General features: G+C 40.4%; 1 protein-coding gene across 1 annotated transcript in view; it reads left to right on the top strand.

The window, feature by feature from the left end:
• Window positions 1–27,105, top strand: part of LOC142664805 (spectrin beta chain, erythrocytic-like) — a 77,681-nt gene that overhangs the window by 33,201 nt on the left and 17,375 nt on the right. The window contains exons 11-27 of the mRNA XM_075844142.1: window positions 490–648; window positions 2,645–2,947; window positions 3,280–3,430; window positions 4,730–5,600; window positions 6,803–6,940; window positions 8,029–8,785; window positions 9,249–9,451; window positions 10,089–10,179; window positions 10,559–10,705; window positions 11,009–11,272; window positions 13,724–13,936; window positions 15,353–15,442; window positions 16,866–17,144; window positions 22,040–22,170; window positions 22,875–23,079; window positions 24,629–25,003; window positions 25,220–25,464. Of these exons, the coding sequence (XP_075700257.1) occupies window positions 490–648; window positions 2,645–2,947; window positions 3,280–3,430; window positions 4,730–5,600; window positions 6,803–6,940; window positions 8,029–8,785; window positions 9,249–9,451; window positions 10,089–10,179; window positions 10,559–10,705; window positions 11,009–11,272; window positions 13,724–13,936; window positions 15,353–15,442; window positions 16,866–17,144; window positions 22,040–22,170; window positions 22,875–23,079; window positions 24,629–25,003; window positions 25,220–25,464 (4,622 nt within the window). The remainder of the gene's footprint in view (window positions 1–489; window positions 649–2,644; window positions 2,948–3,279; window positions 3,431–4,729; window positions 5,601–6,802; window positions 6,941–8,028; window positions 8,786–9,248; window positions 9,452–10,088; window positions 10,180–10,558; window positions 10,706–11,008; window positions 11,273–13,723; window positions 13,937–15,352; window positions 15,443–16,865; window positions 17,145–22,039; window positions 22,171–22,874; window positions 23,080–24,628; window positions 25,004–25,219; window positions 25,465–27,105) is intronic.

Below are 27,105 nucleotides of genomic sequence, written 5' to 3'. Positions count from 1 at the left end.
CGTTGCTAGGCGACGTCAGTAAATAGTCATTGTCCAGGGAGCTGAAAGAGTATAAGGTTGTGCATTTTTCAGAGACAGTGCCATTCTTGTCCATGGGCTGTGTCTGGTATTCATTTGAATGGTAAATAGCTGCAATACAAAATACAGCCCATGGACAAGAGTGGCGCTGTTTCTGAAATAAAAAAAAAGCTAATCTTAATCCTGAACGATCCCTTTAAATTGGGCATATGAATTCACTTATCTTTTTTACACAGTATACAATAAGTCTGTGTTAGATTGTTCTTACAAATATTGTTCTGTCCCCTTATCCACCACTATATCTTTCCATGATGCCTTGTGGTGGTGCGCCACGTCTAAGCTTCTCATAGCATAGTCTTCTGCATGTCTAGGAAAAATTACGAGACCTCTTTTCTCAAATAATAATATAAACTATGATATGACCCATCTGGAAAGTTTTCAGCTGTCACAGTTTTACACTCTGAAATACAGGCATGGGGTCGACTTGAAAAGGCAGAACATGAACGTGAGACAGCACTAAGGAATGAGCTGATTAGACAGGAGAAGCTGGAACAGTTGGCCAAACGTTTAGATCGCAAAGCAGCAATGAGAGAAGCGTGGGTGGCTGAAAATCAGCATCTCATTTCTCAGGTATACAACTTTATTCAAGAAGAGACATTTTATATATTTATACAGCTACTGGTCTGAACAGTTTATATTACAGCTTTTACATGATACCATGATATTACGGGCAAGCATTCATAGTTTTAGTCCTATTGTGTATATATTATACAAATTGAAAATTTTTCAAATTTAACTGACCACTAATTGTGGTACATTTTTGTTATATACTCCATGTTCAAATTTGGTTCGCAGATTTGGATCTGGATCTTTAAAGAGGCTCTGTCACCACATTATAAGTGCCCTGTCTCCTACATAATCTGATCGGCGCTGTAATGTAGATAACAACAGTGGTTTTTATTTTGAAAAACAATCAATTTTGAGCAAGTTATGCACAATTTTAGATTTATGCTAATTAGTTTCTTAATAGACAACTGGGCGTTTTTTTACCTTTTTACCAACTGGGTGTTGTACAGAGGAGTGTATGACGCTGACCAATCAGTGACCAATCAGCGTCATACACTTCTCTACATTAATTTTTAGCAGTACTCGCAGCACAGCATGATCTCGTGAGATCACACTGTGCTGTCACTTACTCACACCTCCAGCCAGGCTGCAATGTCAATTCACACTCCCGACACTTCGGTAAAGTTTCTATGGGACTTACTCACACAGCACAGCGTGATCTCGCCATGTTATCAAACAAGAGTGTGAAGAATGGAAATTAAATGGGGGCAAACAAGCACAAGACAAGACAAACATTTTTAATGCTCAGTTTGAAGAGACCTATTTGTAAAACCTACAAAGCACTTACACATTGTACCATATACGGCATCAAGGGTCATATACAAATCAAGAAAATTCAGTTCCTTACAGCCTATCTACGCCTTTGGAAGGAATTTTTTAAATTATTTTTATTAAATCAATGTGTTAATGTGTTTTTAAGCAATTTTCTAATTCAAACTTTTATTAAAAAATGGTTTCACTTTTTACGATACAGCTGCTATGTAGAAGCTGTATCGTTCTCTCTCAGACGAATTCGTCAGTGCAGCTGAACTGATGGTTCAGTTGAGATCAGGTCCTGCATGTCTCTGACACACAGGATCCTGCTAAAACCGATCACATTGAAGTTCTGAAATTAGATGGGATCGATATTAGCTGTATCCTGTGTCTCAGAGACCCACAGGACCCGCTCTTAGTCATGCTGTCAGTTCAGCTGAACTGACGGATTCAGCTGAGAGAGAACGACAAAGCCTCTATGTATACAGGATACATAGAAAGTATATCGTAAAAAATATATATATTTTTAAATAAAAGTTCATTTGAAAATTTCTTAAAAACACACAACACATTGATTTAACAGAAAACAAATTCTTCCAAAGGTGTACATAGCCTTTAATGCTTCTTTATGTGCCTTTTGATGCATAAATTACCGATGAAATTCGGACTTTGGAAGGCTTGGAAATTCCCAGGAGGCATAACATGAACCATCCTATGAATATGCATTTGGATACTCATTGGATTCAGATCTTAACATCATTTTTATTTGAAAAATGCCCATACTTTTCTATTACTAAATGTACTGAGCAAAAATTTCCCTGCTACATTCTTAATCTCCCAAAAGATTGACCAAGCTTTGATTTCTACCTTAATCTTGGTCCCTAAGTTGATACCTTATATCATAAGATTAGTTTTGCACCTTTGCTCTTCCTTCATATAGAATTATTTTAGTATTAAAATAATAATTTGATATGATGATTCCAGATGTCAACAAAGCTAATGGCATACAGCCATGTAATGATGATCTTCCTCCATAACAGTAGAGATCCATTAAAGTAGGCAAAGATTTACCGATAATGCAGCCAATCTATTTGCGTGGTTGGAATGATTATCAGTGAATGTTGCATTATCACTACAATCATTGAACAACATGCAGTCAAAAATGTTATCGTGGTATTTTTTCTGCTTTACTGCATCATTGCAAGATACTTATAGGTTTTTACTGCCATCTTGTTGTTTACCACAGGATAATTTTGGTTGTGATTTGCCTTCGGTGGAAGCAGCCAAGAAAAAGCATGAAGCTATTGAGACAGACATCTTTGCTTACGAAGGGCGAATTCAGGCAATAGTCAATGTAGCCAAAGAACTGGAGAATGAGAATTATCATGACATAAAGAGGATTAATGCCAGAAAGGACAACATTGTACGCCTCTGGCAATATCTCCTTGAGCGCCTACATGACAGGCGACAAAGACTCAACATGAATCTTGAGCTTCAATGTCTTTTCGAAGACATGCTACATACTGTTACTTGGATGGATGAAATGAAGGTAAGAGATAGTACATTACTTTCAATAGAAAGGATTGGGTTTAAACCAAATATGAAGGCCCTCTTTGACATTTCGTTTTCTTTCAGTAACCATTAAAGGGAATCCCCACCTTTTAACACCATGTCGATTTTGGGTCCAACATTCATGTCCTGATTTGTGGATTATTTAGATTAAAAAAAAAAAAAAAATGTTGTTCTAGGGTGGACATTCACTTCAGGCCTACCATAGCAGTAATGTTCAATTGGCCAGAACATTTATTTCACATGCTTCTTTACATGTGTGGTTAGCTTTACACAATGCCAATATTTATATTGAATACTTTCATCTTTTAGATTGGGCTTTTATCACCAGACTTTGGTAAACACCTGAATGAAGTGGAATATTTGCTTCAAAAACATGTATTAACTGAAGCTGACATAGCAGCACAGGAGGTAAAAGCGAAGTCTTACAAAACAGCTATGCAGAAGTTTGTCACTGGAGAAGGTAGGTGAAAAGCTCTCCCTATCTCAATCAATGTAGTAACATTAGCGGAGAACAAGACTTATTAAATCTCAAGAAGCAGCCAGGGTGTTTATCTGACAGAAACAAAAAAAATGGAAGAAGTAGCCATGGTGTGTATATGGTGGACACCCAACCAGAAGAAGCAGCGAGGGTGTCTATATAGTGGACATCCAACCAGAAAAAGTTGCCTGTGTGTGTATATGGTGGACAGCCAACCAGAAGAAGCATCTAGGGTGTGTATATGGTGGACATCCAATCAGAAGAAGCAGCCAGGGTGGGTACATGGTGGACACCCAACCAGAAAAAGTTGCCTGTGTGTGTATATGGTGGACAGCCAACCAGAAGAAGCATCTAGGGTGTGTATATGGTGGACATCCAATCAGAAGAAGCAGCCAGGGTGGGTACATGGTGGACACCCAACCAGAAAAAGCTGCCAGGGTGTGTATATGGTGGACACCCAATCAGAAGAAGCAGCCAGGGGGGGTACATGGTGGAAACCCAATCATAAGAAGCAGCCAGGGTGTTTTTATATATCTTCCATATAAACACTCTAGCTGCTTCTTGTGATTGGGTGTCCACTATATACACACACCCTGGCTGCCTCTTCTGGTTGGGTGTCCACCATATACACACCCAGCTGCCTCTTCTGGTTGGGTGTCCACCATATACACACCCTGGCAGCTTTTTATGGTTGGATGTCCACCATATAAACACCCTGGCTGCTTCTGCTGGTTGGGTGTCCACCATGTACACACCCTGGTGACTTCTTCGAGTTTTTTTTGTCTACCAGATAAACACCCTGGCTATATATAGTATTAGTAAATCACTTATAAAAACCCTTGATTTCCTAAAACGTGTAATGTTTTTAGCACTATGTGTGCATCCACTGCACATACTTCTGAATCACAATTCTGGGGGCTTAACACTGCTATGGCCTACTCAATGCACCCAGTATTTTGGAGTGTCAAGGAAAGAACAGTGACACTTATTCATCGAGAATCCGGAGATAGGCAGGGATTCCCTCCCACTGCACTGTCTGCCTGAGCTATTTTGCAAACTATGTGGCAAGAGCTGCCGAATGGATGAATTCAGTATAGATATCTGCCCCAATATAAAGATGTTTTATAGCCCCTAACTCATTCAAATAGCTTTACAATTAAAAACAACTTGGTATAGTCCCAGTCTATTCTGAAATTGGAGAATAAAGTAAAACAAAGTCAACCCAATTGCTTTTTAAATACCATAGCACTGATATTAACCCAATACCGTTGTATATTCTAGGGTACAAGCCGTGTGATCCACAGCTGATAGAAGACAGAGTTCACCATCTAGAATTGTGCTATCAAGATCTTGTTGCAATGGCAGCACATCGGAAGGATCAACTTCTGCAGTGTAGACATATGTGGAAGTTCTTTGGGCACATGGATGAGCTAGAAAGATGGATAAAGGAGAAAGAACAAATTTATACTTCTATGGACTTTGGAAAAGATCTCACCACCATTTCCATTCTACAAAGAAAACATAAGACTTTTGAAGATGAACTCAAAGGCCTTGAATCTAATATACAAGTTGTCATCAAAGATGGAGAGAATTTAATTGCTAACAAGCATCCCGCCACGCCTAATATCCAAAAACGGATCGACAATGTTGAAGAAGAGTGGGCACAACTGAAAGATTTAGCAGCTTTCCGCCTCAAAGTGTTACAAGACACTGAAAACTTTTTCCAGTTTCAGGTTGATGCTGATGATCTGGCTGCAAGACTGCAGGATTCATACCGCATCATGCAAACAGATGACATTGGTCATGATGAATATTCCACCAATGTGCTAGTAAAGAAACATAAAGATCTTCTAGACAACATCATGTTGAACAGGAAAGTTTTGGAAGGTCTTAGCCAGCAAGTTCAAACCTTTCCGGAGGAATACAAAACGTCCCCTGAGATAGACAGTCGACTTCAAAAACTGAAGGCTCTCTACTCTGATCTGGCATCTCTCGCTGACCTGCGTTCCCAAAATCTTCAAGATACTCTGGCATATTACACACTTCTTGGAGAAATAGATTCATGTGATATGTGGATGAATGAGAAGGAGAAGTGGCTGGGAAAAATGGTGATTCCAAAATCGCTGGAGGACATGGGGGTTGTTCAGCATAGGTAATGATTTAGCAAAACTATTTTTTCTTTAGGGCCATTTACATGTGCCAATTATCGGTGAAACGAGCATTCACAGGGCAACAATCAGCCGATGAACAGGCAAACGCTTGTTTATCGGCTGGTTGTATCGTTTATGATATACATGATAGAAATGTATGGGGAGGAGCAATCAGAGTACCGAGCACTCGACCCCATACTAGCTCCTTGTGAGAGGAGCAAATGAGCGCCGATCAACGAATGTCTCGTTGATCGGTGTTTGTTTACTCGTTTACACGATCGTTTACATTTACATGTCGGCCTGTGTAAGAGGACCCTTCAAGATAAAACTGTACAAGAGATTAAAACTTGTTGATTGGTAGATTTGTTATATATTTTAGGCTAAATAGGCTTAAAAACTTTTGGTCGGAGAGATTTGAAAGTTAAGTTGTTGTATTGTGGCATGTAATTGTAAGGTGGTTAAAGTTTAGGCTTTGTTCACATCTGCGCTAGGGCTCCGTCTGAGCTTTTCATCGGAACGGAGCCCTAACAGACACAAACGGAAATCATAGGTTTCCGTTTCCATCACCATTGATTTCAATGGTGACGGATACGGTGCCAATGGTTTCCGTTTGTCTCCGTTGTTCAAGGGTTCCGTCGTTTTGACAAAGTCAATAGTGTAGTCGACCTTTGATTTCCGTTTGTGTCAGTCAGGGTCCTGTTCCGACAGAAAGCTCAGACGGAACGGGACCCTGGCGCAGATGTGAACGAAGCCTTAAGCATCTATGTTATCTTTGCTCAAAATCTCTAAAACAGATAAGGTAATAGAGCAACACCTTTTTTTGCATGTCTTTTTTTTAGGTCAACAATTTTGTGATGATTAATTTCTTAATATATCTTTATACCTGTCGGAGCTCCAAATCTTCTGCATAGACATACTGTAGATTTTAAACATGACATTTTGGCTGCCTACAGCTGCAACTAGGGGGAGCTTGCTGCATACTGTTCTATTATGGAGTTTAATGTATAAACAGTATGCAGTAGGCTCCCTCTAATGGCAGCTGCAGGCAGACAGAATGTTATATTATTTCTATGGGCTGCTTGGGAGAATCTAGACTCACTGCAATTTTTTCCTTTTGGGTGCAGATCAGTGAGTTACTAATTGTATTATTGGAAGTATCTGTACAGCTAAACAACAGATTTGATAATTGATGTCACTTTTCTAGATTTAATACTCTGAATCAGGAAATGAAAGCAATGGCTTCCCAAATTGAAAATGTCAATAAAGCTTCTGACGCTCTCTTTGAAAGTGGACATCCCAACAGAATGCAAGTGAAGCAAGACCAGGAGAACATGAATAACAGGTGATATAAGATTATTTTTCATATTTTATTTATGTATATATTTATCTCCAATTGCTTATATAGCACCAACATCTTCTACATCTCTGTATACAGATTGTAATTTTTCACATTGGTCTCCAATTGGGCACTCAATGTAATTTCCCTATCCCAGGTACACAAGCTAGGGCCAGTTCCATAGGATGTCAAATTACCTATTAGAATGTATTTGGGGGGCATGAAACCAACACAGGTGTGTGCCTTTAGGGGGCAGAGGCTGAGAGGCAGTTTTTTTTTTACCTTTTATCCCTTCCTGCACTGCAAATTTACAGCTCTGGCTCAGTCGTTAAACCCATTAGATGCTGTGGTCAATGGAGACCTCTGCATCTAAATAGTTAGAAGCTCCCTGTGTCACCTTAATGGTGCCCACGCAACGTAATTGCGGAGTGCCGATGAGTTGCCATGGCAGCCAGAAGCCTATTGAGGGCCCCCAGATCTGCCATGTATGAGGGCTTATTAGGCACTGTTTACACTGTCAGTGTAAAACAGAAGTTTTACAGTGTATTACAGAAGCGATTAGAGGATGGCATGTTCAAGTTCCATAGTGGGGACTAAAAAAAAATGACTAAAGAAAATTGTAAAAATAAATTAAATAAACCGTTAAAAAAATAAAAATCCAAATTAAAAAAACAACCCTTTTTTCTCTATATGAAATGTTTTATTATAGCAGAACTGCTGTTTTTGTTAAAAAAATAAATAAAAATGAATCTATACGTTTTAAATACCCCAAAATGCTACCATAAAATGGTACGCCATAATCATTCTGACCCATAGACTAACTCTAAGATGTTATTTATGCTACATGGTGAACAGCGTAAATGTAAAAAAATATTTAAAAAGTCGGGAATTGCTGCTTTTTTTCCTTTTCTCCCCAAAAGTTAAAGTTGTTCAATAAGTTATGTAATCCAAAAGGATGCAATTAATAAATACAACTCATAGTACAGAAAACAAGCCCTAATTCGGCTACGTTCAAGGTGTACATTAGTTTAAGGTGCCAGGGGCTGTTCCTGAAGTATAAATACATATCATTTTTATATTTCTGTATCATGCAGATGGAATGAGTTTCAAAGAATGGTGGCAAATAAGAGAGTAGCTGTTGATTTTGCTCTTGGCCTCCACAACTATGGCTTGGAGTGTGAAGAAACCAAGAACTGGATATTGGAGAAGATCAGGGTGGTTGACTCCATCCAGGATCTTGGGGACGATCTTGCTGCGGTCATGTCAGTTCAGAGGAAGCTATATGGTATTGAGAAAGATCTTGAATCTATTGAAACTAAACTCATAATTTTACAAGAAGAGGCAAAACAACTGTCAAATGACAATCCTGACCACGCTCAAGATATTTATGACAAACTGATTGGTATCAATAATGTATGGCAGGACTTACAGACGTCACTGCAGAATCAAGAAGACTTGCTTGGGGAAAGCAGCAAGCTGCAGAAACTCTTGGTTGACTTATTTGATTTTGAGACATGGCTCTATAGAGCACAACAGTCAACAGCTTCAGAAGACACGCCAACTTCCCTGGCAGAAGCAGAACAACTATACCATAACCACCTTGCACTTAAAGATGACATGGAACATCATGAACCTGATTTCCATGATGTTGTGGACATAGGCAGCAAAGTAACAAGTGGTCAAACTGACCCTCAGTACCAGCAGCTTGAGCAAAGGGTAACAAATTTAGAGGTTGGATGGAATGACCTGCACAAAATGTGGAACAATAGGGAATATTTCCTTTCTCAGTGCCTGGAATTCCAGAAGTTCTTGAAAGATGTGAAGCAATCTGAAGCCATTTTAAGCAATCAGGTATTTTTTTTTATTAAAAACTTGGCTTCTCCAAACCCTGGCGATTAGTTGTCATCACTGGGGGAAGTAAAGTCTGGTCCCACATTTTACCTGCTGCCCGGGGAATGGAGCTTTACATGGCAGCCGATCAAATGAATGGCCGTCCACGTAATGTATGGATGTGGCTTATCCACCAGAAGGTTAGTAGCTCTGACAGATACTCATAGAAGGGGTTCCCGACTAGGGGACTCCCTTCTATGACATCCATCTGCACATATAGGGCATATAGACAGGGGTTGTCTTCATTAGATAATCCTTACAGTACAATCTATTCCTTGTAGTTGGAATAGATTGTGTTGTTATAATGTTACCGAGATGCCCAGAGCATGACGTACGAGAAAGATTAGTAAGATTCAACTTTTGGGTCATTTAATGATTATTGAGTTTATAATATTATAATTATTTTTTTTTTTTCATTTCCAAGGAATACACCCTTGCTCATACTGAGCTACCAAATACTTTTCAAGGGTCACAAAACAGGTTAAAGAAACATGAAGACCTTTTGACCACCATGGAAAATAACGAAGAAAAGATTATTGGAACAATAAATATTGCAGAGAAATTGGAAGAAAATAAGAACATTTTTGCTGATAAAGCTATTGAAAAAGCAGGCTTATTGCATGATAGGTATAGTTGGAAATCATGGTTTAGACTCATTTTGTAAGGAGTCCCATTTCATTGCTTCCATTAGGGAATAAGAATATAAAAGAGAGAAGGCAACTACAGTTTCTATAGGGATATAGATCTAATGAGTCAGACTTGGGCTCCTCCGGTGGGCCCAGGCACAGGGAAAGAATAGGCTCGACTATACACAGGGGCAGGAACATCTGCAATAAACTAATAAAGCACAGAGGATACACTAAATTAGAAGTATGTCAGACTAGATGGGGGGAGGACATGGAAAAGGCACATAAGGATATATAAACGGATGTTTGTAAAATACTGGAGGAGGGAAGAACTGGAGGCTCGGGTGAAAATTATAGTTGCAATGCGACATCAATTATCCTCTATGGGGGGAAAAGTCATAAGCAGTCATGCAGCTATCTCATTTTACCCATAGGGAATAATCTTTACACGATTTGCTATTGACTCTTAGTGGCTGTTACTTAAAGAGTCTTTCTTACTGTGGTAAGACTGATAATTTTAAGTACATTTAATATAAAGATGCCATATAAAAATGTAATAAATGTACACATTTGTCAGTATAGCAAAGTGTTTGAAGAATAAACTATGACGATTGATCAGATGCATTGTATTCATTCAGGTATGCGGTGAATGTGGATAAGGCAGAACAGGTCTCAACTCTATTGAAGGATCATGTTGATCTTCAGGATTTTGTGGAAAACTGTGATGAGGTAAACTTTTCTTTGACTTTTTTTTTTTTTTCAATCAATGTCCGTACCAACTGATATATTTAGGCATTGATTTTGTGGTCAGGTATTGTCTATATTTACTGCAGTGGGGAAGGTAATTTATTAGTATTTTATAATGTCATGACAATGTTGTAACATGCATGGGCTCAAAAACTCCAGACCTGGTGTTGATCTCTCGAAATTGAAGGGGTCTTAGTCAAATAGAGGGGAAAATATGGTCTGAGGATGACCTTATGGCCAATGTATACAACAAAGCCACATATTATTAAGAGGAAATTACCAAAAGGCCAGGAAGAAATATCATGTATGTAACAATATCAATATTTTATGTATATTTACCTATTATCATTTATTTTTTCAGTTTGCCTTGTGGATAAGTGAAAAAATGCTGACTGCTCAGGATACATCATATGAGGAAGCTCGCAATCTGCACAGCAAATGGTTAAAACACCAATCTTTTAAGGCTGAAATTGATTCTAACAAAGACAGACTGCAGAAGATTGACAGGGTAAATTCTTAAGTGTTCCCCCAACCAAAAACGAAAGCTTGGATGTGCTCTTGACTCCTTATTTGCAGTAATTCTATGTAATCTTTCTCAAGTAATATCAACCGTATGTGCTGCAGACTTCTCGTGCCGCCAGGTTCAGGCACAGGAAGTAGCTGTCTGTCATCTATCACTGTCAGCCATGTTAGCTGTTCATTTCCTGTACATGGTCACCCAGAGGGTCCATCTCCTCCCTCTCTAAGGTCTCCATGGCAGTCAGTCACAGTATGAGAACACTTATAACATTTGTGTCTTCAATTTCTTTAGAAAGGGCAACTGTTGGCAGAGGAAAAACCACAATTTGCTCCAACAATCTCTGAGAAGCTCTGTACTTTACATGACCAGTGGGATGAGCTGGAGTCAACCACACTGAAGAAGGAGCAGACTCTGTTTGATGCCCATCATGCGGAGCTGTATGAACAAAGGTTTACAGACATAGTTACATGGATACATGACATAGAGATGCAGGTGGTATCGGGTGACTATGGAAAAGACTTGACAAGTGTCATTATTCTTCTCAACAAACACAAGGTAAGGGCTCAGCTTTATACTGAACATAGATAAGGCTCACAAGTAATTAAATGGCTATTGAACCTAAGTTTTTATTTATCTTAAAGAATCATTATCGGTAATGATCCACAATCCTTAAATGTGTTGTCCCATCAGAGAAAACGCCTATTAGATTGCAGCCCTGAGACAATCAGCTGATCACCTATCGTCCTTCTCCCTGCACCCCTGGCAAACAGCTGAGGGGGAAGCCTCAGCCAGCCAGGCCATGTAGTATTTCAGATGAATGGCTGTCCTATATATACAGTGAAGGAAATAAGTATTTGATCCCTTGCTGATTTTGTAAGTTTGCCCACTGTCAAAGACATGAACAGTCTAGAATTTTTAGGCTAGGTTAATTTTACCAGTGAGAGATAGATTATATAAAAAAAATAAAAATAAATCACATTGTCAAAATTATATATATTTATTTGCATTGTGCACAGAGAAATAAGTATTTGATCCCTTTGGCAAACAAGACTTAATACTTGGTGGCAAAACCCTTGTTGGCAAGCACAGCAGTCAGATGTTTTTTGTAGTGGATGATGAGGTTTGCACACATGTTAGATGGAATTTTGGCCCACTCCTCTTTGCAGATCATCTGTAAATCATTAAGATTTCGAGGCTGTCGCTTGGCAACTCGGATCTTCAGCTCCCTCCATAAGTTTTCGATGGGATTAAGGTCTGGAGACTGGCTAGGCCACTCCATGACCTTAATGTGCTTCTTTTTGAGCCACTCCTTTGTTGCCTTGGCTGTATGTTTCGGGTCATTGTCATGCTGGAAGACCCAGCCACAAGCCATTTTTAATGTCCTGGTGGAGGGAAGGAGGTTGTCACTCAGGATTTGACGGTACATGGCTCCATCCATTCTCCCATTGATGCGGTGAAGTAGTCCTGTGCCCTTAGCAGAGAAACACCCCCAAAACATAATGTTTCCACCTCCATGCTTGACAGTGGGGACGGTGTTCTTTGGGTCATAGGCAGCATTTCTCTTCCTCCAAACACGGCGAGTTGAGTTAATGCCAAAGAGCTCAATTTTAGTCTCATCTGACCACAGCACCTTCTCCCAATCACTCTCAGAATCATCCAGATGTTCATTTGCAAACTTCAGACGGGCCTGTACATGTGCCTTCTTGAGCAGGGGGACCTTGCGGGCACTGCAGGATTTTAATCCATTACGGCGTAATGTGTTACCAATGGTTTTCTTGGTGACTGTGGTCCCAGCTGCCTTGAGATCATTAACAAGTTCCCCCCGTGTAGTTTTCGGCTCAGCTCTCACCTTCCTCAGGATCAAGGATACCCCACGAGGTGAGATTTTGCATGGAGCCCCAGATCGATGTCGATTGACAGTCATTTTGTATGTCTTCCATTTTCTTACTATTGCACCAACAGTTGTCTCCTTCTCACCCAGCGTCTTACTTATGGTTTTGTAGCCCATTCCAGCCTTGTGCAGGTCTATGATCTTGTCCCTGACATCCTTAGAAAGCTCTTTGGTCTTGCCCATGTTGTAGAGGTTAGAGTCAGACTGATTCATTGAGTCTGTGGACAGGAGTCTTTTATACAGGTGACCATGTAAGAGCTGTCTATAATGCAGGCACCAAGTTGATTTGGAGCGTGTAACTGGTCTGGAGGAGGCTGAACTCTTAATGGTTGGTAGGGGATCAAATACTTATTTCTCTGTGCACAATGCAAATAAATATATATCATTTTGACTATGTGATTTTTTTAATTTTTTTTTATATAATCTATCTCTCACTGGTAAAATTAACCTAGCCTAAAAATTCTAGACTGTTCATGTCTTTGACAGTGGGCAAACTTACAAAATCAGCAAGGGATCAAATACTTATTTCCTTCACTGTATAAGGACGGCTCAAGTCCGCCAGAATGGGAGCCGGTTGCTAAGAGCAGCTCAGCTCTCCATTCTGGCTCATAGAGGGGGGTGCCCGAGCGGGGCACCCCCTCTATGATGTCCTTATGCCCTAATAAGACATATGGACAGGGGTTTTCTTCATGAGACAACCCCTTTCAACATAGTGGTTGTCCTGATCCAAGTGTCTTACATTTTAGTCCATCAAAGTTCTTTCTCAAAAGATCTGGTGGCATAGCATGCTGAAAATAAGTGTGTAAGGCAACTCCCTTCAAATGTCACATAAGGGTGAATGTGTGATTTGCACGTGATTCATAAGCAGCTTTTGTCACATGTGAAAGCATCTTTTTAAATAACTATACAGTCCAGACTGAGTTGAATAATAAAATTGCATGCAACAGTCACATGATGTAGCACAATATCGGAGTCGCATGCTATAAACTGGGGACAGCAAGTCATCATCGGTGAGGCGCCTTCCTGGATATGACTAGTTATATTGTTTCTGGAAAGCATCTTACAAGATCACTGTTGATCCTTGAAATTTTCCTTTTTTTATGGTATATCCACAGAGAATGGAAGATCAAATTGACCAGAAAACAACAGAAATAAATGAAGTACTTCAAGATGTATTATCACTTACAGAAGACAAGGGCCTTGGTGAAAAGGAACAAAACATGAAAGAACGTTTTCTACAGCTTCAAGGGCCAATGCAAGAAAGAAAGAGAAGACTACAATCTTCAAAGCAGGTTCACCAGCTGCACCGGGACCTGGCAGATGAAATTGTAAGTGCTCAGACTGGTTAATGTTCGGTTATATATGGTATAATACAAAATTATTAGACACATAAACTGATGACACAAAATATGTATTAATGAAATGGGAACAATAAGTACTCACTCTTTAATATATATCGAGTGTAGATGTCAGGGACCACAGCTGCAGGGACTGTACTTTTTGTTTACACCCAGCATTTCCATGTAGCAGTGATCCCCGAGATATGTTTTTGGGAACTGAATTACTAAATAACATATAATACAAAGTGTGAGCATGTCATGTCCTTGTTTCAATATACTTTATACATACAAAACTAGAGAACTTACAGGGGTTTTCTCATCTCAGACATTTATGACACATCCACATCCAAGTGGAGAATGAATAGAGAGGTGGCCGCGGCTCTCTCCACCAAATTTTATGGGAGTTATGGAAACAGCTCAGCACGTTGTTCTCCATATAGGTGTGGGTCTCATGCACCTATCAGACATTTATGGCATATCCTATGGATATGCCATTAATATCTTGAGTTGGGAATACCTCTTACCATTCTTCAGGGACAGAGAACAATGAAGGTAAACAACAGGACATTTGATCTAATACAAGGCTTCCATCCTATATCAATGGCTAATTTTACAAAGTTTTTCACCTTATACCATTTTTATACTAAACTACACTGACATAGGTTTCTATGGTACCAGTCTGTGGTTGGGCATGGCACTGTGTCAAAGAGGCTGAAAAGGCCCTGTGCTCTACCTAGAGCTGCGGCCCTTTCATTCTAGGCATCGGTGATCAGCCCCTTACCAATCAGACATTATTGGCATATCCTATCGATAGTCCCAGAAGACAGATCCCCACCAATCAGAATTAATGGTATATCCTATCAATATACCTTCAATGTCTGTGGTGGTAAAGTCCATCAATGTTCTGCATTACTTGGCCTCCCAGACCGGGATTCATTCTTGACTTAGGCCCCATGCACACGACCGTGCCTGTAATCACAGTCCATGATTACGGGCATGGCTGGCTGCTGACGGCATGCAAATAGTATAAAGTACGGGCGCACAGTCCGTAAAAAGCAAAAAATAGGACATGTCCTATCTTTTGCGGAGCCTTTCTACAGCACGGACACCTTCCCGTAAATATACGGGAAGGTGTCCGTTGGCCATAGAAATGAATGTGTCTGTAATTACGGACAAAATCTACGGTCATGTGCAACCATGGCAATGTTTGGACTCTACAGTGGTCTATTAGGTTAGAAGATTTTTTGATTTTCTCTTTTTTGTCCTTCTTCTCACATAGTCCCCCACTCTCCTTATCCCCAGGGCTCTCCTTTTAGATGTAGTTACCCTAATCGCCAGTCTTTGCATGTCACATCTTATGGTCTTTCTATAGTATTTTCAAACTGACACTTGATCTATTTGCAGCTCTGGGTTGAAGAAAGAATGCCACTTGCAGAGTCGAAAAATTATGGCGACAATCTTCAAATGGTGCAGATGCTTCTGAAAAAGAATCAGGTAATGATGTCTAAGAGTAGACTTTATTCATTGAATAAAACATTGTTATTGGGATTGGTTGGATTCTAAGGTCCTGTAAAAATGATGTACACAGGCTAATTTTAGTTGAATCTGAGTATACATGCCACAGAGGCAGGCCAGGCATCTGCTATGGGCCCATGGAAAAGGGGGCTCCAGCTCAGCCTGGCCACTTCCTGGTTCTCAGTGGGTGATGAAAATTTAAAGGGATATTTCAGCCTACAGCATTTTTCACATATCCACTTGAGACGTGATGAATACTAGATCGTTGGGTCTAACCGCTCAGTCCCACCATACCCCACAGCCACAAGACTGCAGCTAGAAGGAGCTTGAATGGAGTAGAAGCCGGCATGTGCGATGCCGCTCCATTCAAAGTTTATGGGCTTGCGGCTGGGGAAAATTAGAGACCTGGAGTCCCCCGTTTTGGTGATTGGTGGGGATCCCAGCAGTTGGACCCACACCAATATAGCATTTACTACCTATCCAGTGAATAGGTGAAAAATGCTGTTGGCCGGAATACCCCTTTAAAGGGTTTGTCTCACAAAGATCACCCCTTTTTAAAATGAAGCCTGTGCCACCTTGTTCTTTATGGTCTTACACATTTGAACAAATAAGACTCAACTAACAGAGTACTGAAACATACTTTCAATACTGCTAAAACTGCAGGGGGATATTGTAGGTTTATTTCCGCTCATTCATATATGTGGGATATGTCCACAAGGACCTTTGTCCATATCACATCCATATTGATAATTTTAGCCAAAATCCCTGAGGTTGGGAAAACTGTTTAACAGATAAGCAAAGACGGCTTACTTCAATGTAATGTATTTGAAAGATAATCGAAAATAAGTTTGAATAACATTTGTCCCATTCTTATAATGAATAGTTGTACGAGATTTGAAAAGGAGATATGCGTTTCTCTAGAAACAGCGCCACATTTGTCATTGGCTGTGTATGGTATTGCAGCTTAAAACCTACAATATCAGACATAGCTCATGGACAAGAGTGGGGCTGTGTCTGGAGAAAAGCAGAAGCTTCTTTAAAATATCATACAAACCTTTAAATACTACCCATTTAATCGTCATTTATCATCTATCCACATGGTCGACTGGACTCAATCCATGAGTAGAACGGGGGTCCCGAGCCCCCTGTTCCTTCTCACTGCACGACCACAGTGAGGAGGAGTTTGAATGCAGTGGCAGTCGAGTATGCGCTCTGCTCCTCTATTCAAAGTCTATGGCACTGATGGAGACAGCAGATTACAGCTATTTAATGCCTGTGCACATTTTATGATATCAAATTTGATGCTAAAATTAAATTAATTGGTTTTCATTTTTTACATAAAATTCTGCTGTGTTTGGACTGTTAACATGTTCCAATTTAATCTTTTTCATGTTTATTTCAGACTTTGCAGAAGGAAATACTAGGTCATGGTCCAAGAGTTGATGATGTTATTAGAAGAGCAGAGGCAATGGAAGGTGAACCTGATGTTAGCCCTGAACCCATCAAAAAGCAGAGCCAATCACTGCAAGATCAATGGGATCGATTGCAGACAGCAACAATAAATAGGCATAAAGCTCTGAACCAGGCAAATGAGGCCCAGCTGTATTATATGGATGCCAATGAAGCAGAGGCATGGATTGATGAACAGCAGCTTTATTTGATGGGTGATGAAAAGCCAAAGGTACGTTTCTCATATTCACCAGCTGTTGTGAATGCCCCCATAGAACCCTACACAGCCACTGACCGGGGATTCCTTTTCAGGAAGAGCCCCTCACATCACTGTCCATATATGGATAGTGACGTCAGGGGCTCCTCTAGGAGCAGAATCCCTGGCAATGTTCTGGCCGGAGATTTCACTCCAGGAGGAGCCTCTGACGTCACTGTCCATATATGGACAGTAAAGAGAGTGTGAGCAGCACAGCAGAACAAAAGAAGCCTCCAGGGCCGAGATGGGTACAGACTTCCAGGGATCTGACTTTTAAAACCCACAATGTCCACACAAGAAGTAGAAAAGAGAGGCAGCACTCCAAACAGATGTTGTCAGAAAAGTGGATTTATTCTCCCATCAGTGCAGTAAACAGTGCAACGTTTCAGCTGCTCAATGCAGCCTTTATCAAGCATATATGGACAGTGACGTCAAGGGCTTTTCCAAGAATCTTGGCCCAGACTCCATAGTTGAATGCTGAAGCAGGGAGCTGACGTTTCCCTGCTTCAGCATTGGATTCAACTGTATCTGCGTCCCGAGGACACACATACAGTTGAAACCGGAACAAGCCAATGGCTGCCCGGAACAGCAGGACACCGCCCGGAATCCGGGACTGTCCTGCTGAATTTGGAACTGTTGGGAGGTTTGCGTACATCAACTACACAGCTGGAGGAGTACTGCATAATATATAGTAGGTATAAACCACAGCCCATGATCCTGCTCTCAGCGAATCAGCATCACTGCCCTTCTGATTTGCAGGGAATCCTGCACATTGTGCCCTCTGCCTGACTGATTGAGCGAGTAGACTGAAGCGTGGTGCAGCCACCAAATCAGTGGTTTGGAGGACTGCTTAGGGGCTTTCCTAACATCCACTGTTTTAACCCTCTCAGCACTTCTTTCAGGTGGCAATATTTAAAATTAATGTATTTCTCATAAAGCAGAATCATTGCATTCATAGTGATAATGTAAAAAATCTCGATTTTATTTGTATTTCTCAAATCACAAGGTGTAACAAAATTAAATTTGGGAAATTATTTTTTTTTGCTGAGCTTATATTTTTGTAAATGATGTAACCTTGATACTAGTGATCACAGTTAAGAAGGAGACATGTACGTCTTATGCCTCAATAGTCTTATATGTTCTAAGTGGTTTCGATTAACTACATTCCCAATGTATCAGGCCTCATATTTTATCATCTTCTAATGCACTTGAAGATGCACTGAAATTTAAGCAAATGTAGTAAATGTATAGTATATGTGTAGTAAATGTATACAGTGAAGGAAATAAGTATTTGATCCCTTGCTGATTTTGTAAGTTTGCCCACTGTCAAAGACATGAACAGTCTAGAATTTTTAGGCTAGGTTAATTTTACCAGTGAGAGATAGATTATATTAAAAAAAAAAAAGAAAATCACATAGTCAAAATGATATATATTTATTTGCATTGTGCACAGAGAAATAAGTATTTGATCCCCTACCAACCATTAAGAGTTCAGCCTCCTCCAGACCAGTTACAAGCTCCAAATCAACTTGGTGCCTGCATTAAAGACAGCGGTCTTAAATGGTCACCTGTATAAAAGACTCCTGTCCACAGACTCAATTAATCAGTCTGACTCTAACCTCTACAACATGGGCAAGACCAAAGAGCTTTCTAAGGATGTCAGGGACAACATCATAGACCTGCACAAGGCTGGAATGGGCTACAAAACCATAAGTAAGACGCTGGGTGAGAAGGAGACAACTGTTGGTGCAATAGTAAGAAAATGGAAGACATACAAAATGACTGTCAATCGACATCGATCTGGGGCTCCATGCAAAATCTCACCTCGTGGGGTATCCTTGATCCTGAGGAAGGTGAGAGCTCAGCCGAAAACTACACGGGGGGAACTTGTTAATGATCTCAAGGCAGCTGGGACCACAGTCACCAAGAAACCCATTGGTAACACATTACGCCGTAATTGATTAAAATCCTGCAGTGCCCGCAAGGTCCCCCTGCTCAAGAAGGCACATGTACAGGCTTGTCTGAAGCTTGCAAATGAACATCTGGATGATTCTGAGAGTGATTGGGAGAAGGTGCTGTGGTCAGATGAGACTAAAATTGAGCTCTTTGGCATTAACTCAACTCGCCGTGTTTGGAGGAAGAGAAATGCTGCCTATGACCCAAAGAACACCGTCCCCACTGTCAAGCATGGAGGTGGAAACATTATGTTTTTGGGGTGTTTCTCTGCTAAGGGCACAGGACTACTTCACCGCATCAATGGGAGAATGGATGGAGCCATGTACCGTCAAATCCTGAGTGACCACCTCCTTCCCTCCACCAGGACATTAAAAATGGCTCGTGGCTGGGTCTTCCAGCACGACAATGACCCGAAACATACAGCCAAGGCAACAAAGGAGTGGCTCAAAAAGAAGCACATTAAGGTCATGGAGTGGCCTAGCCAGTCTCCAGACCTTAATCCCATCGAAAACGTATGGAGGGAGCTGAAGATCCGAGTTGCCAAGCGACAGCCTCAATCGTAATGATTTACAGATGATCTGCAAAGAGGAGTGGGCCAAAATTCCATCTAACATGTATGCAAACCTCATCATCAACTACAAAAAACGTCTGACTGCTGTGCTTGCCAACAAGGGTTTTGCCACCAAGTATTAAGTCTTGTTTGCCAAAGGGATCAAATACTTATTTCTCGTGGCAAAATGCAAATAAATATATATAATTTTGAAAATGTGATTTTCATTCTTTTTTTTTTTTATATAATCTATCTCTCACTGGTAAAATTAACCTAGCCTAAAAATTCTAGACTGTTGATGTCTTTGACAGTGGGAAAACGTACAAAATCAGCAAGGGATCAAATACTTATTTCCTTCACTGTAGTATATGTGTGTGTAGTAAATGTATAGTATATGTGTATGTAGTAAATGTATAATATATGTGTGTAGTAAATGTATAATATATGTGTGTGTAGTAAATGTATAGTATGTGTATGTGTAGTAAATGTATAGTATAATATATGTACGTGTAGTAAATATTCAGCATAGTATGGGTATGTGTAGTAAATGTATAGGTCATCCTATACTATGCATGTGTAGTTAATGAATGCTGTAATATATGTATGTGCAGTTAATAAATATATTGTAATGATGGGGTAAGGAGACAGACAGGTGAGCCCTAATCTACTCGCCACTGAGTCCCTGCCTACTTGCACGACCCGTCCTAGGCGACGGCGTACAACTGGGCGACGGTCCCTACGCTCAATACGTGCACGAGAGACAAACAGACAAGGGTACACAAAAGCTACGGGAAATGGTTCAGTTGCCCACGGCAACACCGTGAGCAACAAGAGTAGTGATCGAGCCGAGTCAAACCAGGAGTGTACGAGGTACCAAACGCAGAGCAGGAGAGTAGTCAGTAAAGCCAGGGTCAATTAGAAGCAGAGGTCAATAGTACTAGCAAGAACAGCGGAGTCAGGAAACCAGACAGAATCACAGGCAAGGAAGTGCAGGAAATGAAGGTATAAATAGACAGAGGGAGGGAGCTAGCTCCGTCTGGCCAGGCTGTGATAGGTTCTCCCACTCCTCAGCCTATCTGCCTGAGTGGTAGCAGATGGAGTCACTCTATCAGACCTAGGAGCAGATGCAGACTGATTGATCACGGGCGTCGACACAGAAGCTGTGTCAGGCAGATCCTTAACATATATAGTATATGTACGTGTAGTAATTGTATAGTATAATAAATGTACGCATAGTACATGTATAGTGTATGTGAGGTTAATGTATAGTATATGTATTAAATGGAGCAATGTTACTTGTGTTTTAGCCAATACCCAGTACAGACATAAATTTCTCATATAGATCACTATCCATGTAATGGTCAGTTCACACTTTTTGGTCAGTTTTTTGGTGCTGATTTTGACACGGAAACTGCATTGGAATCAGCGTAAAAAAAAACGGACCAAATTTGAATGAGAGCCAGAGGTGTTTTATTTTCCCAGTCAGCTTTTGTTCACTTCCAGAAAAAAATGCGCCATATACTTTCTTCCATCGGTTTCCGCCTCTGACCTCCTATTGAAGTCAATGGAAGGCATAAAAAAACCTGCGGCGCTCGTTTCTGTGTGTTTTTTTTAATGTGTTTTGCCTGCAGTCCTTGCATTAGATTCAACACAGCAAAAAACGCACGGGGAAAAAAAAGCGTTAAAACAACGCTGGCAGCTCAAAATCTCTCTTGAAACTCCTGAAGGGACATTGAGGCAGATTTTTTTGCCTGCAAAACTCAGTGTAGTGTAAACTACCCCTTAGGGTATGTTCACACAGGATGGATACAATGCATAAAAACACACCGTGTATCCATGCTGGCAACTGCAGGAAACTCCGGCAAAAAAACAGCACCAAATTGTGGTGCAGTTTTTCGTCCGAAATCCTGCAGTGAAAAAAAAGAAAGGGATACTTACCATGGAGACGCGTCCCTCCGATGTCCTGGCTTGGACGAAGAAATACAGAATTCTGTAAGTATAAGGTTTTTTTTATTGTAAATTGCGTCTTTTTGGCGGCGGAATCGCTGCAATTCCGCTGCAAAAAATGCAACATCTGCTATTTGTTGCAGGTTTTACCTCCCCATTGAATTGAATGGGGAAAACCCATAACAAATAAGCAGCGATTACGCAAATACAATTGACTTGCTGTGGATTAAAAAAACGCACTGCAGGTCAATCTCTGAGCGGTTTACGCAGCGTGTGGATGAGATTTGTTCAAAATCTCATCCACTTTGCTGCTTCTGTATTATGCTGCGGATTTTCCACAACAAAATCCGTTGTGGAAAATCCGCATTATTTACGCTACCCTAACTGCGATCATCACAATGTTTTTCTGTTTCAACAGGATGAAGAAAGTGTAATTCTAATGTTGAAGAAACACCTGAATTTGCAGCATGGAGTGGAGCAATATGGAAAAAATATTAAAGATTTGGCAGAGCAATCTCAGAAACTTCTGTCATTAGAACATCCTGATGGGTAGGTACAGACAACTACTGGTACAATAAGACACACTGGACAATCATGTGTGGAGGTCGAGAACCACACTTTTTTTTGGGCGGGGGGCAAGGGCATGAAGAGGTTATTTGAAATTGCACTTTGTTGTCCATTGACTTCAATTTACTGAATTTTATTGCTTTTTCAAGCATATGCCCAAAAGGTCATGACGAAGGGACATTGTCTTCCTGTTCCAAAAAATTATTTAGAAAGAGAAGGTTCTAGGGATACTTGCAAATTGACTTCAAAACATAGAAAATGTCATTTAAAGAATTTTGTGTTTTAATCAAGGATAAAATAAGAAAATTTAATTGGCTGTTATTAAAATGTTTTTGTTTATTTTGTTTGTTTTGTTTAATTAAAAACCTTTTAAAAGACTAAATAAAGGGTTTGCTGATATCTTCGTCAGATGCCCTGTAAGGAATTAGTAGTTTCTGCCTGCCGAAATTGTGCAGCATGCAGCTCTATTTTGTCCAGCAAAACGATGGACACATGACGGAAATCTGTCGAAACCCATTACAGTCGGGCGCGATTGGTGTCCGTCATGCGACAGATTCGGCACTTCAGTTTTTCTCATTTTTTCTGTTCCTATGGCTGAACAGACGAACGTAAAACCTAGCGAAGATGCGAACAGAGCCTAAGAAACATGACCAAGACTTATAAATAATACCTATTTCTAATCGTAGTGAACAGATAATAAGACACCAGGACAATCTGGAAAAGCAGTACACCGCACTAAGGGACAGGGCAGATGAGCGGAGACAGAATCTGGACAACCATTATCACATGTTTCAGCTGAGGCGTGAAGTAGAAGATTTGGAGCAGTGGATTGCAGAGAGGGACATTAAAGCCTCGTCCCAAGAGATGGGTCAAGATTTAGATCATGTGACTGTAAGTATCCTTTTACATCTGTCCTATGCAGGGCCCCGTTAAAGAGAAACAAAAGCAGGGATATTGTGCATCACAAAATATTGTGCCTGTCCTTTCGCTTTTGTATGGGAGAAGGTAATGATCGGGTAATAATTTTCTAAATTCGACACAATATGACGTTCTTTTGATCATCGTAAATGCACAATTTCTCATCTTACTTGGCTTGATTCACATAGTAATTGTTGGATGTGGCCAAAAAAAAATCAAGTTCTGAATGTTCAGGTCAATTTATGTAAGTCATTGGTCACCAATGTCTCCATGTATATATGTTTAGAGCATAAAAAGCGAGGTCTTGTGAGGACCAGCCACTGGTTATTGAGCACTAAATGGGTATGGTTAGAAAGATATGACATACACCTACTGAATAAACCAAAAAGGAATAAAAGTGTTATGAAAAAGTTTCCAGATGTCTTTTGTTACTACATATTTATCACAAGGGAACCTGAGCAAACAAGTAACATGGTTATGAACGAAGTTCACTATATGTAGACCTTTGGGCAATAGAGTCACAGTGGACCCCTTGTCTACCCCACGCTCAACTTTGCAAGTATAGATCATGCTTAAACAGATCGCTATGGGCCCTCTGAGCCCAGTGGGCCATGACTTCTGCCCAGGTTTGCCTGGGGCTGACGCCGGCCATGTATTTTACCCATGTGAAAAAGTAGTAAGTGGTTAAACCCCCCAATTGAAACCAAACACTAGCTATACTTTAATATCAGTCTTTCACTTCACTGATGAACAATTTTAGGCCAGGAAATGCAAAGATTGCGCATTATATACATTAGTAGGCTTTCAAGCAAAAACTTCTTTTAGTTTTACATTATGCCACAGTTTTTTTGTGGAGTTCAAATCATGACTTTGACTAAGCCAATCCTATACATTTTGTTGGTCTTCAGCCATTCAGATATTTGGATCACTGTCTTTCTGTATAACCTAATTACACCTCACCTTTAGCTCACAGATAGATGTCAGGACAAGTATAGACATTAATGGTGTATAGCTAGAATATGCCATTAATATCCAACAGGCAGTGACCCCTCATGAACGCTAGAACGAAGTGGCAGCAGTGCTAGGACAACACCTCTGGAGGCCACAGGAGATGAAGTGGGGCACCACCGCTCTAGCGCTGCTACCTCTTTGTTCTAGCGATCGGCTGGGGTCACAACGGTCAGATTCCAATGGATCAGATGTTGATGACATATCCCTGGTACATGCCAATAATGTCTGTCCTGAGACAACCTCGCTAGTACAATACAGAATTTCTGGTTCCTTCAGTAATGTTATGTTGTCCAGATGCGGAGGCAATAAAATGCCCGCACATTATTACACCACCACCATCAAGCTTGATTGTTGGTATGATGTCTTGTATGGCTTCATACATGATGGGACCTGTGTCGTTCTGGTTTTGAGTGGTAAGGTTTCATTTCAACTTTTTAATTGTAATGAATCCTGGTGGATTTCAAACATTAGGTCACCTTTCATTATTCCTTGTTGTAATGATTTTCTCTAGATACTTCGAGACAAATTTCGCGACTTTGCAAAAGAGACAGGAGCAATTGGGCAGGAACGTATGGACAATGTGAACATTTTAATCGAGGAACTGATTGATGCTGGTCATTCTGAAGCTGTAACCATTGCAGAATGGAAGGACAACCTGAATGAGAGTTGGGCAGATCTACTGGAACTGATTGACACCCGTGTCCAGCTTTTGTCTGCATTTTATGATCTACACAAATACTTCTTTGATGGTACAGATATCCTGAGCATGATCGAGGAGAAGCACAAGGAGTTACCGGAAGAGCTGGGAGGAGATGTACATACTGCCGAGACATTGCACAGAGTACACACAGATTTTGAAAGGAGTATTCATTTTATTGGCTCACAGGTACATATATCACTTATAATTCTTCCTCACCAGCCTTTGAATACATAATCGGTCAAGTAAGTTTTCTATTTCAAGGGCATCACCTTTATCAACTTGATATGTAATTATTCATTAGGGATTCAATTGAGAGATACTATTTTATGCAAAGTCTACAGATAAGTGATCAGTTATAACATAATATCTTTTAAAGATGGATGGTGATTTTTTTTATTATAGGTCCAGGGTTTCCAAGAGACAGCAACCCGACTATATGCGGCCTACGCAGGCGATCAAGCCATGGAGATACAGGAAAAGGATAGGGAGGTGACAGAGGCCTGGAAAGCCCTCCTGGATGCTTGTGAGGGGCGCCGTACAGAACTGAGTAGCGTAGCTGAGAAATTCCATTTCTTCAGCATGGTTCGCAATTTAATGCTCTGGATGGAAAATGTTATCAGACAGATTGAAACCCAGGAGAAGCCAAGGTACATGACGTTGAGTAAGGTTGATGTAAAAAATAGGAGATGGGTTGGATCCAGCGCTTGGGTAGAGGTAAAATGGAAGAGATTTCCAAGTTTAATGAAATAATGTTAAAAGGTCCATTGTAGTATGGTCCTGGTGTGTGGGTAATAAGAGGATGATCCTGCAGAAGCCTACGCGTTTCGGACGGTGTCCACGTCCTTAGTCTAGTCTACAGCCAAGACTAAGGACGTGGACACCGTCCGAAACGCGTAGGCTTCTGCAGGATCATCCTCTTATTACCCACACACCAGGACCATACTACAATGGACCTTTTAACATTATTTCATTAAACTTGGAAATCTCTTCCATTTTACCTCTACCCAAGCGCTGGATCCAACCCATCTCCTATTTTTTGCTTCTGCTACGTGTACCGACACGAAAAGGACCCGGGCGCAGACAGCGACACACACACTGTGTCAGGTGAGCTGGAGGATTCCTCCCCCCCCCCTTTTTTTTCTACTACTAAGGTTGATGTAATTCAGAACATATTTCAGATGCCAGCAAAGAGGCTTTGTTCACACTGGCATCATGGTTTCCATTTTTAAAGGAGCCATATTGCAATTTGCCTAACCCAGTGTATTGCTGCCTTAAAAACACTAAAATAGATGAGCTACTCGATACGGACAGCGTACTTCCCGAGTTCTGCAGGAAATAACCCCTTGGTGCCACAGCTATTTTGAAATTTTTTTTTTTTCCTCTCTGCCTTCTAAAAGCCATAACATTTTCTTTTTTGTGTCAACATAGTATAAGTGCTTGTTTTTTGCGGGACGAGTTGTAGTTTTTAATGATACCATTTACTGCACCATATATTGGGAAACTGCAAAAAAAAATAATCTTTGTACAGTGGAATGGGAAAAAAACGATGACACCTCCATTGTTTATTGGATTTCTTTTTTACGGCATTCACCATGCGGTAAAAATGATATGTTAACTTTATTCTGGTATTCGGGTAAATATGATTAGAATGATACCAAATTTATATATTTTTTATGATGTACTACTTCTACAAAGAAGTAGAAAAAAAAATATTTGTTTTGTCTCGTCATATTCTGAGACCAAAACTTTTTTTATTTTTCCATCGATTGAATGGTCTGAGGGCATGTTTTTTGCGGGATGAGCTATAGTTTTTATTGGTACCAACAAAATTGGTATTGTGGGATAAATGACGCTATATTATAATAGTTCGTACTTACGGATGTGGCGATGCCGTTAAATTTATCATTCAAAAATGTTCCCTACTTCAGGAAGAAAATGGAAAAAGGGAGGTATATATATATATATATATATATATATATATATATATATATATACAGTATATATATATTTATTTATTCAATTTTTTTCCCTAGTGGACTTGAACAAGCGATCATTTGATTGCTGCTATAATACTCTGCAATACATATGTATTGCAGTGTATTGTGCTTTTACCGGCCTCCTACAGTTACTTCACGGGGGCGACGGGACAATGACCAGACATCGCCTCCAGCTGTCTCCTGGCTGGAGGCGATGTCTGGTCATTCTCCCGACGATCTGGTGAAGGAACTGTAGGAGCAAGTGATGGCACAGCTTGATCTTGCGAGATCACGCTGTGCTGTGACCAAAGA

Source organism: Rhinoderma darwinii, chromosome 12 (assembly GCF_050947455.1).
Source record: "Rhinoderma darwinii isolate aRhiDar2 chromosome 12, aRhiDar2.hap1, whole genome shotgun sequence".
Taxonomy (NCBI): domain Eukaryota; kingdom Metazoa; phylum Chordata; class Amphibia; order Anura; family Rhinodermatidae; genus Rhinoderma; species Rhinoderma darwinii.
The sequence above is the reverse complement of the archived record's forward strand: the minus strand, read 5'-3'. Positions and strand labels throughout refer to the sequence as shown.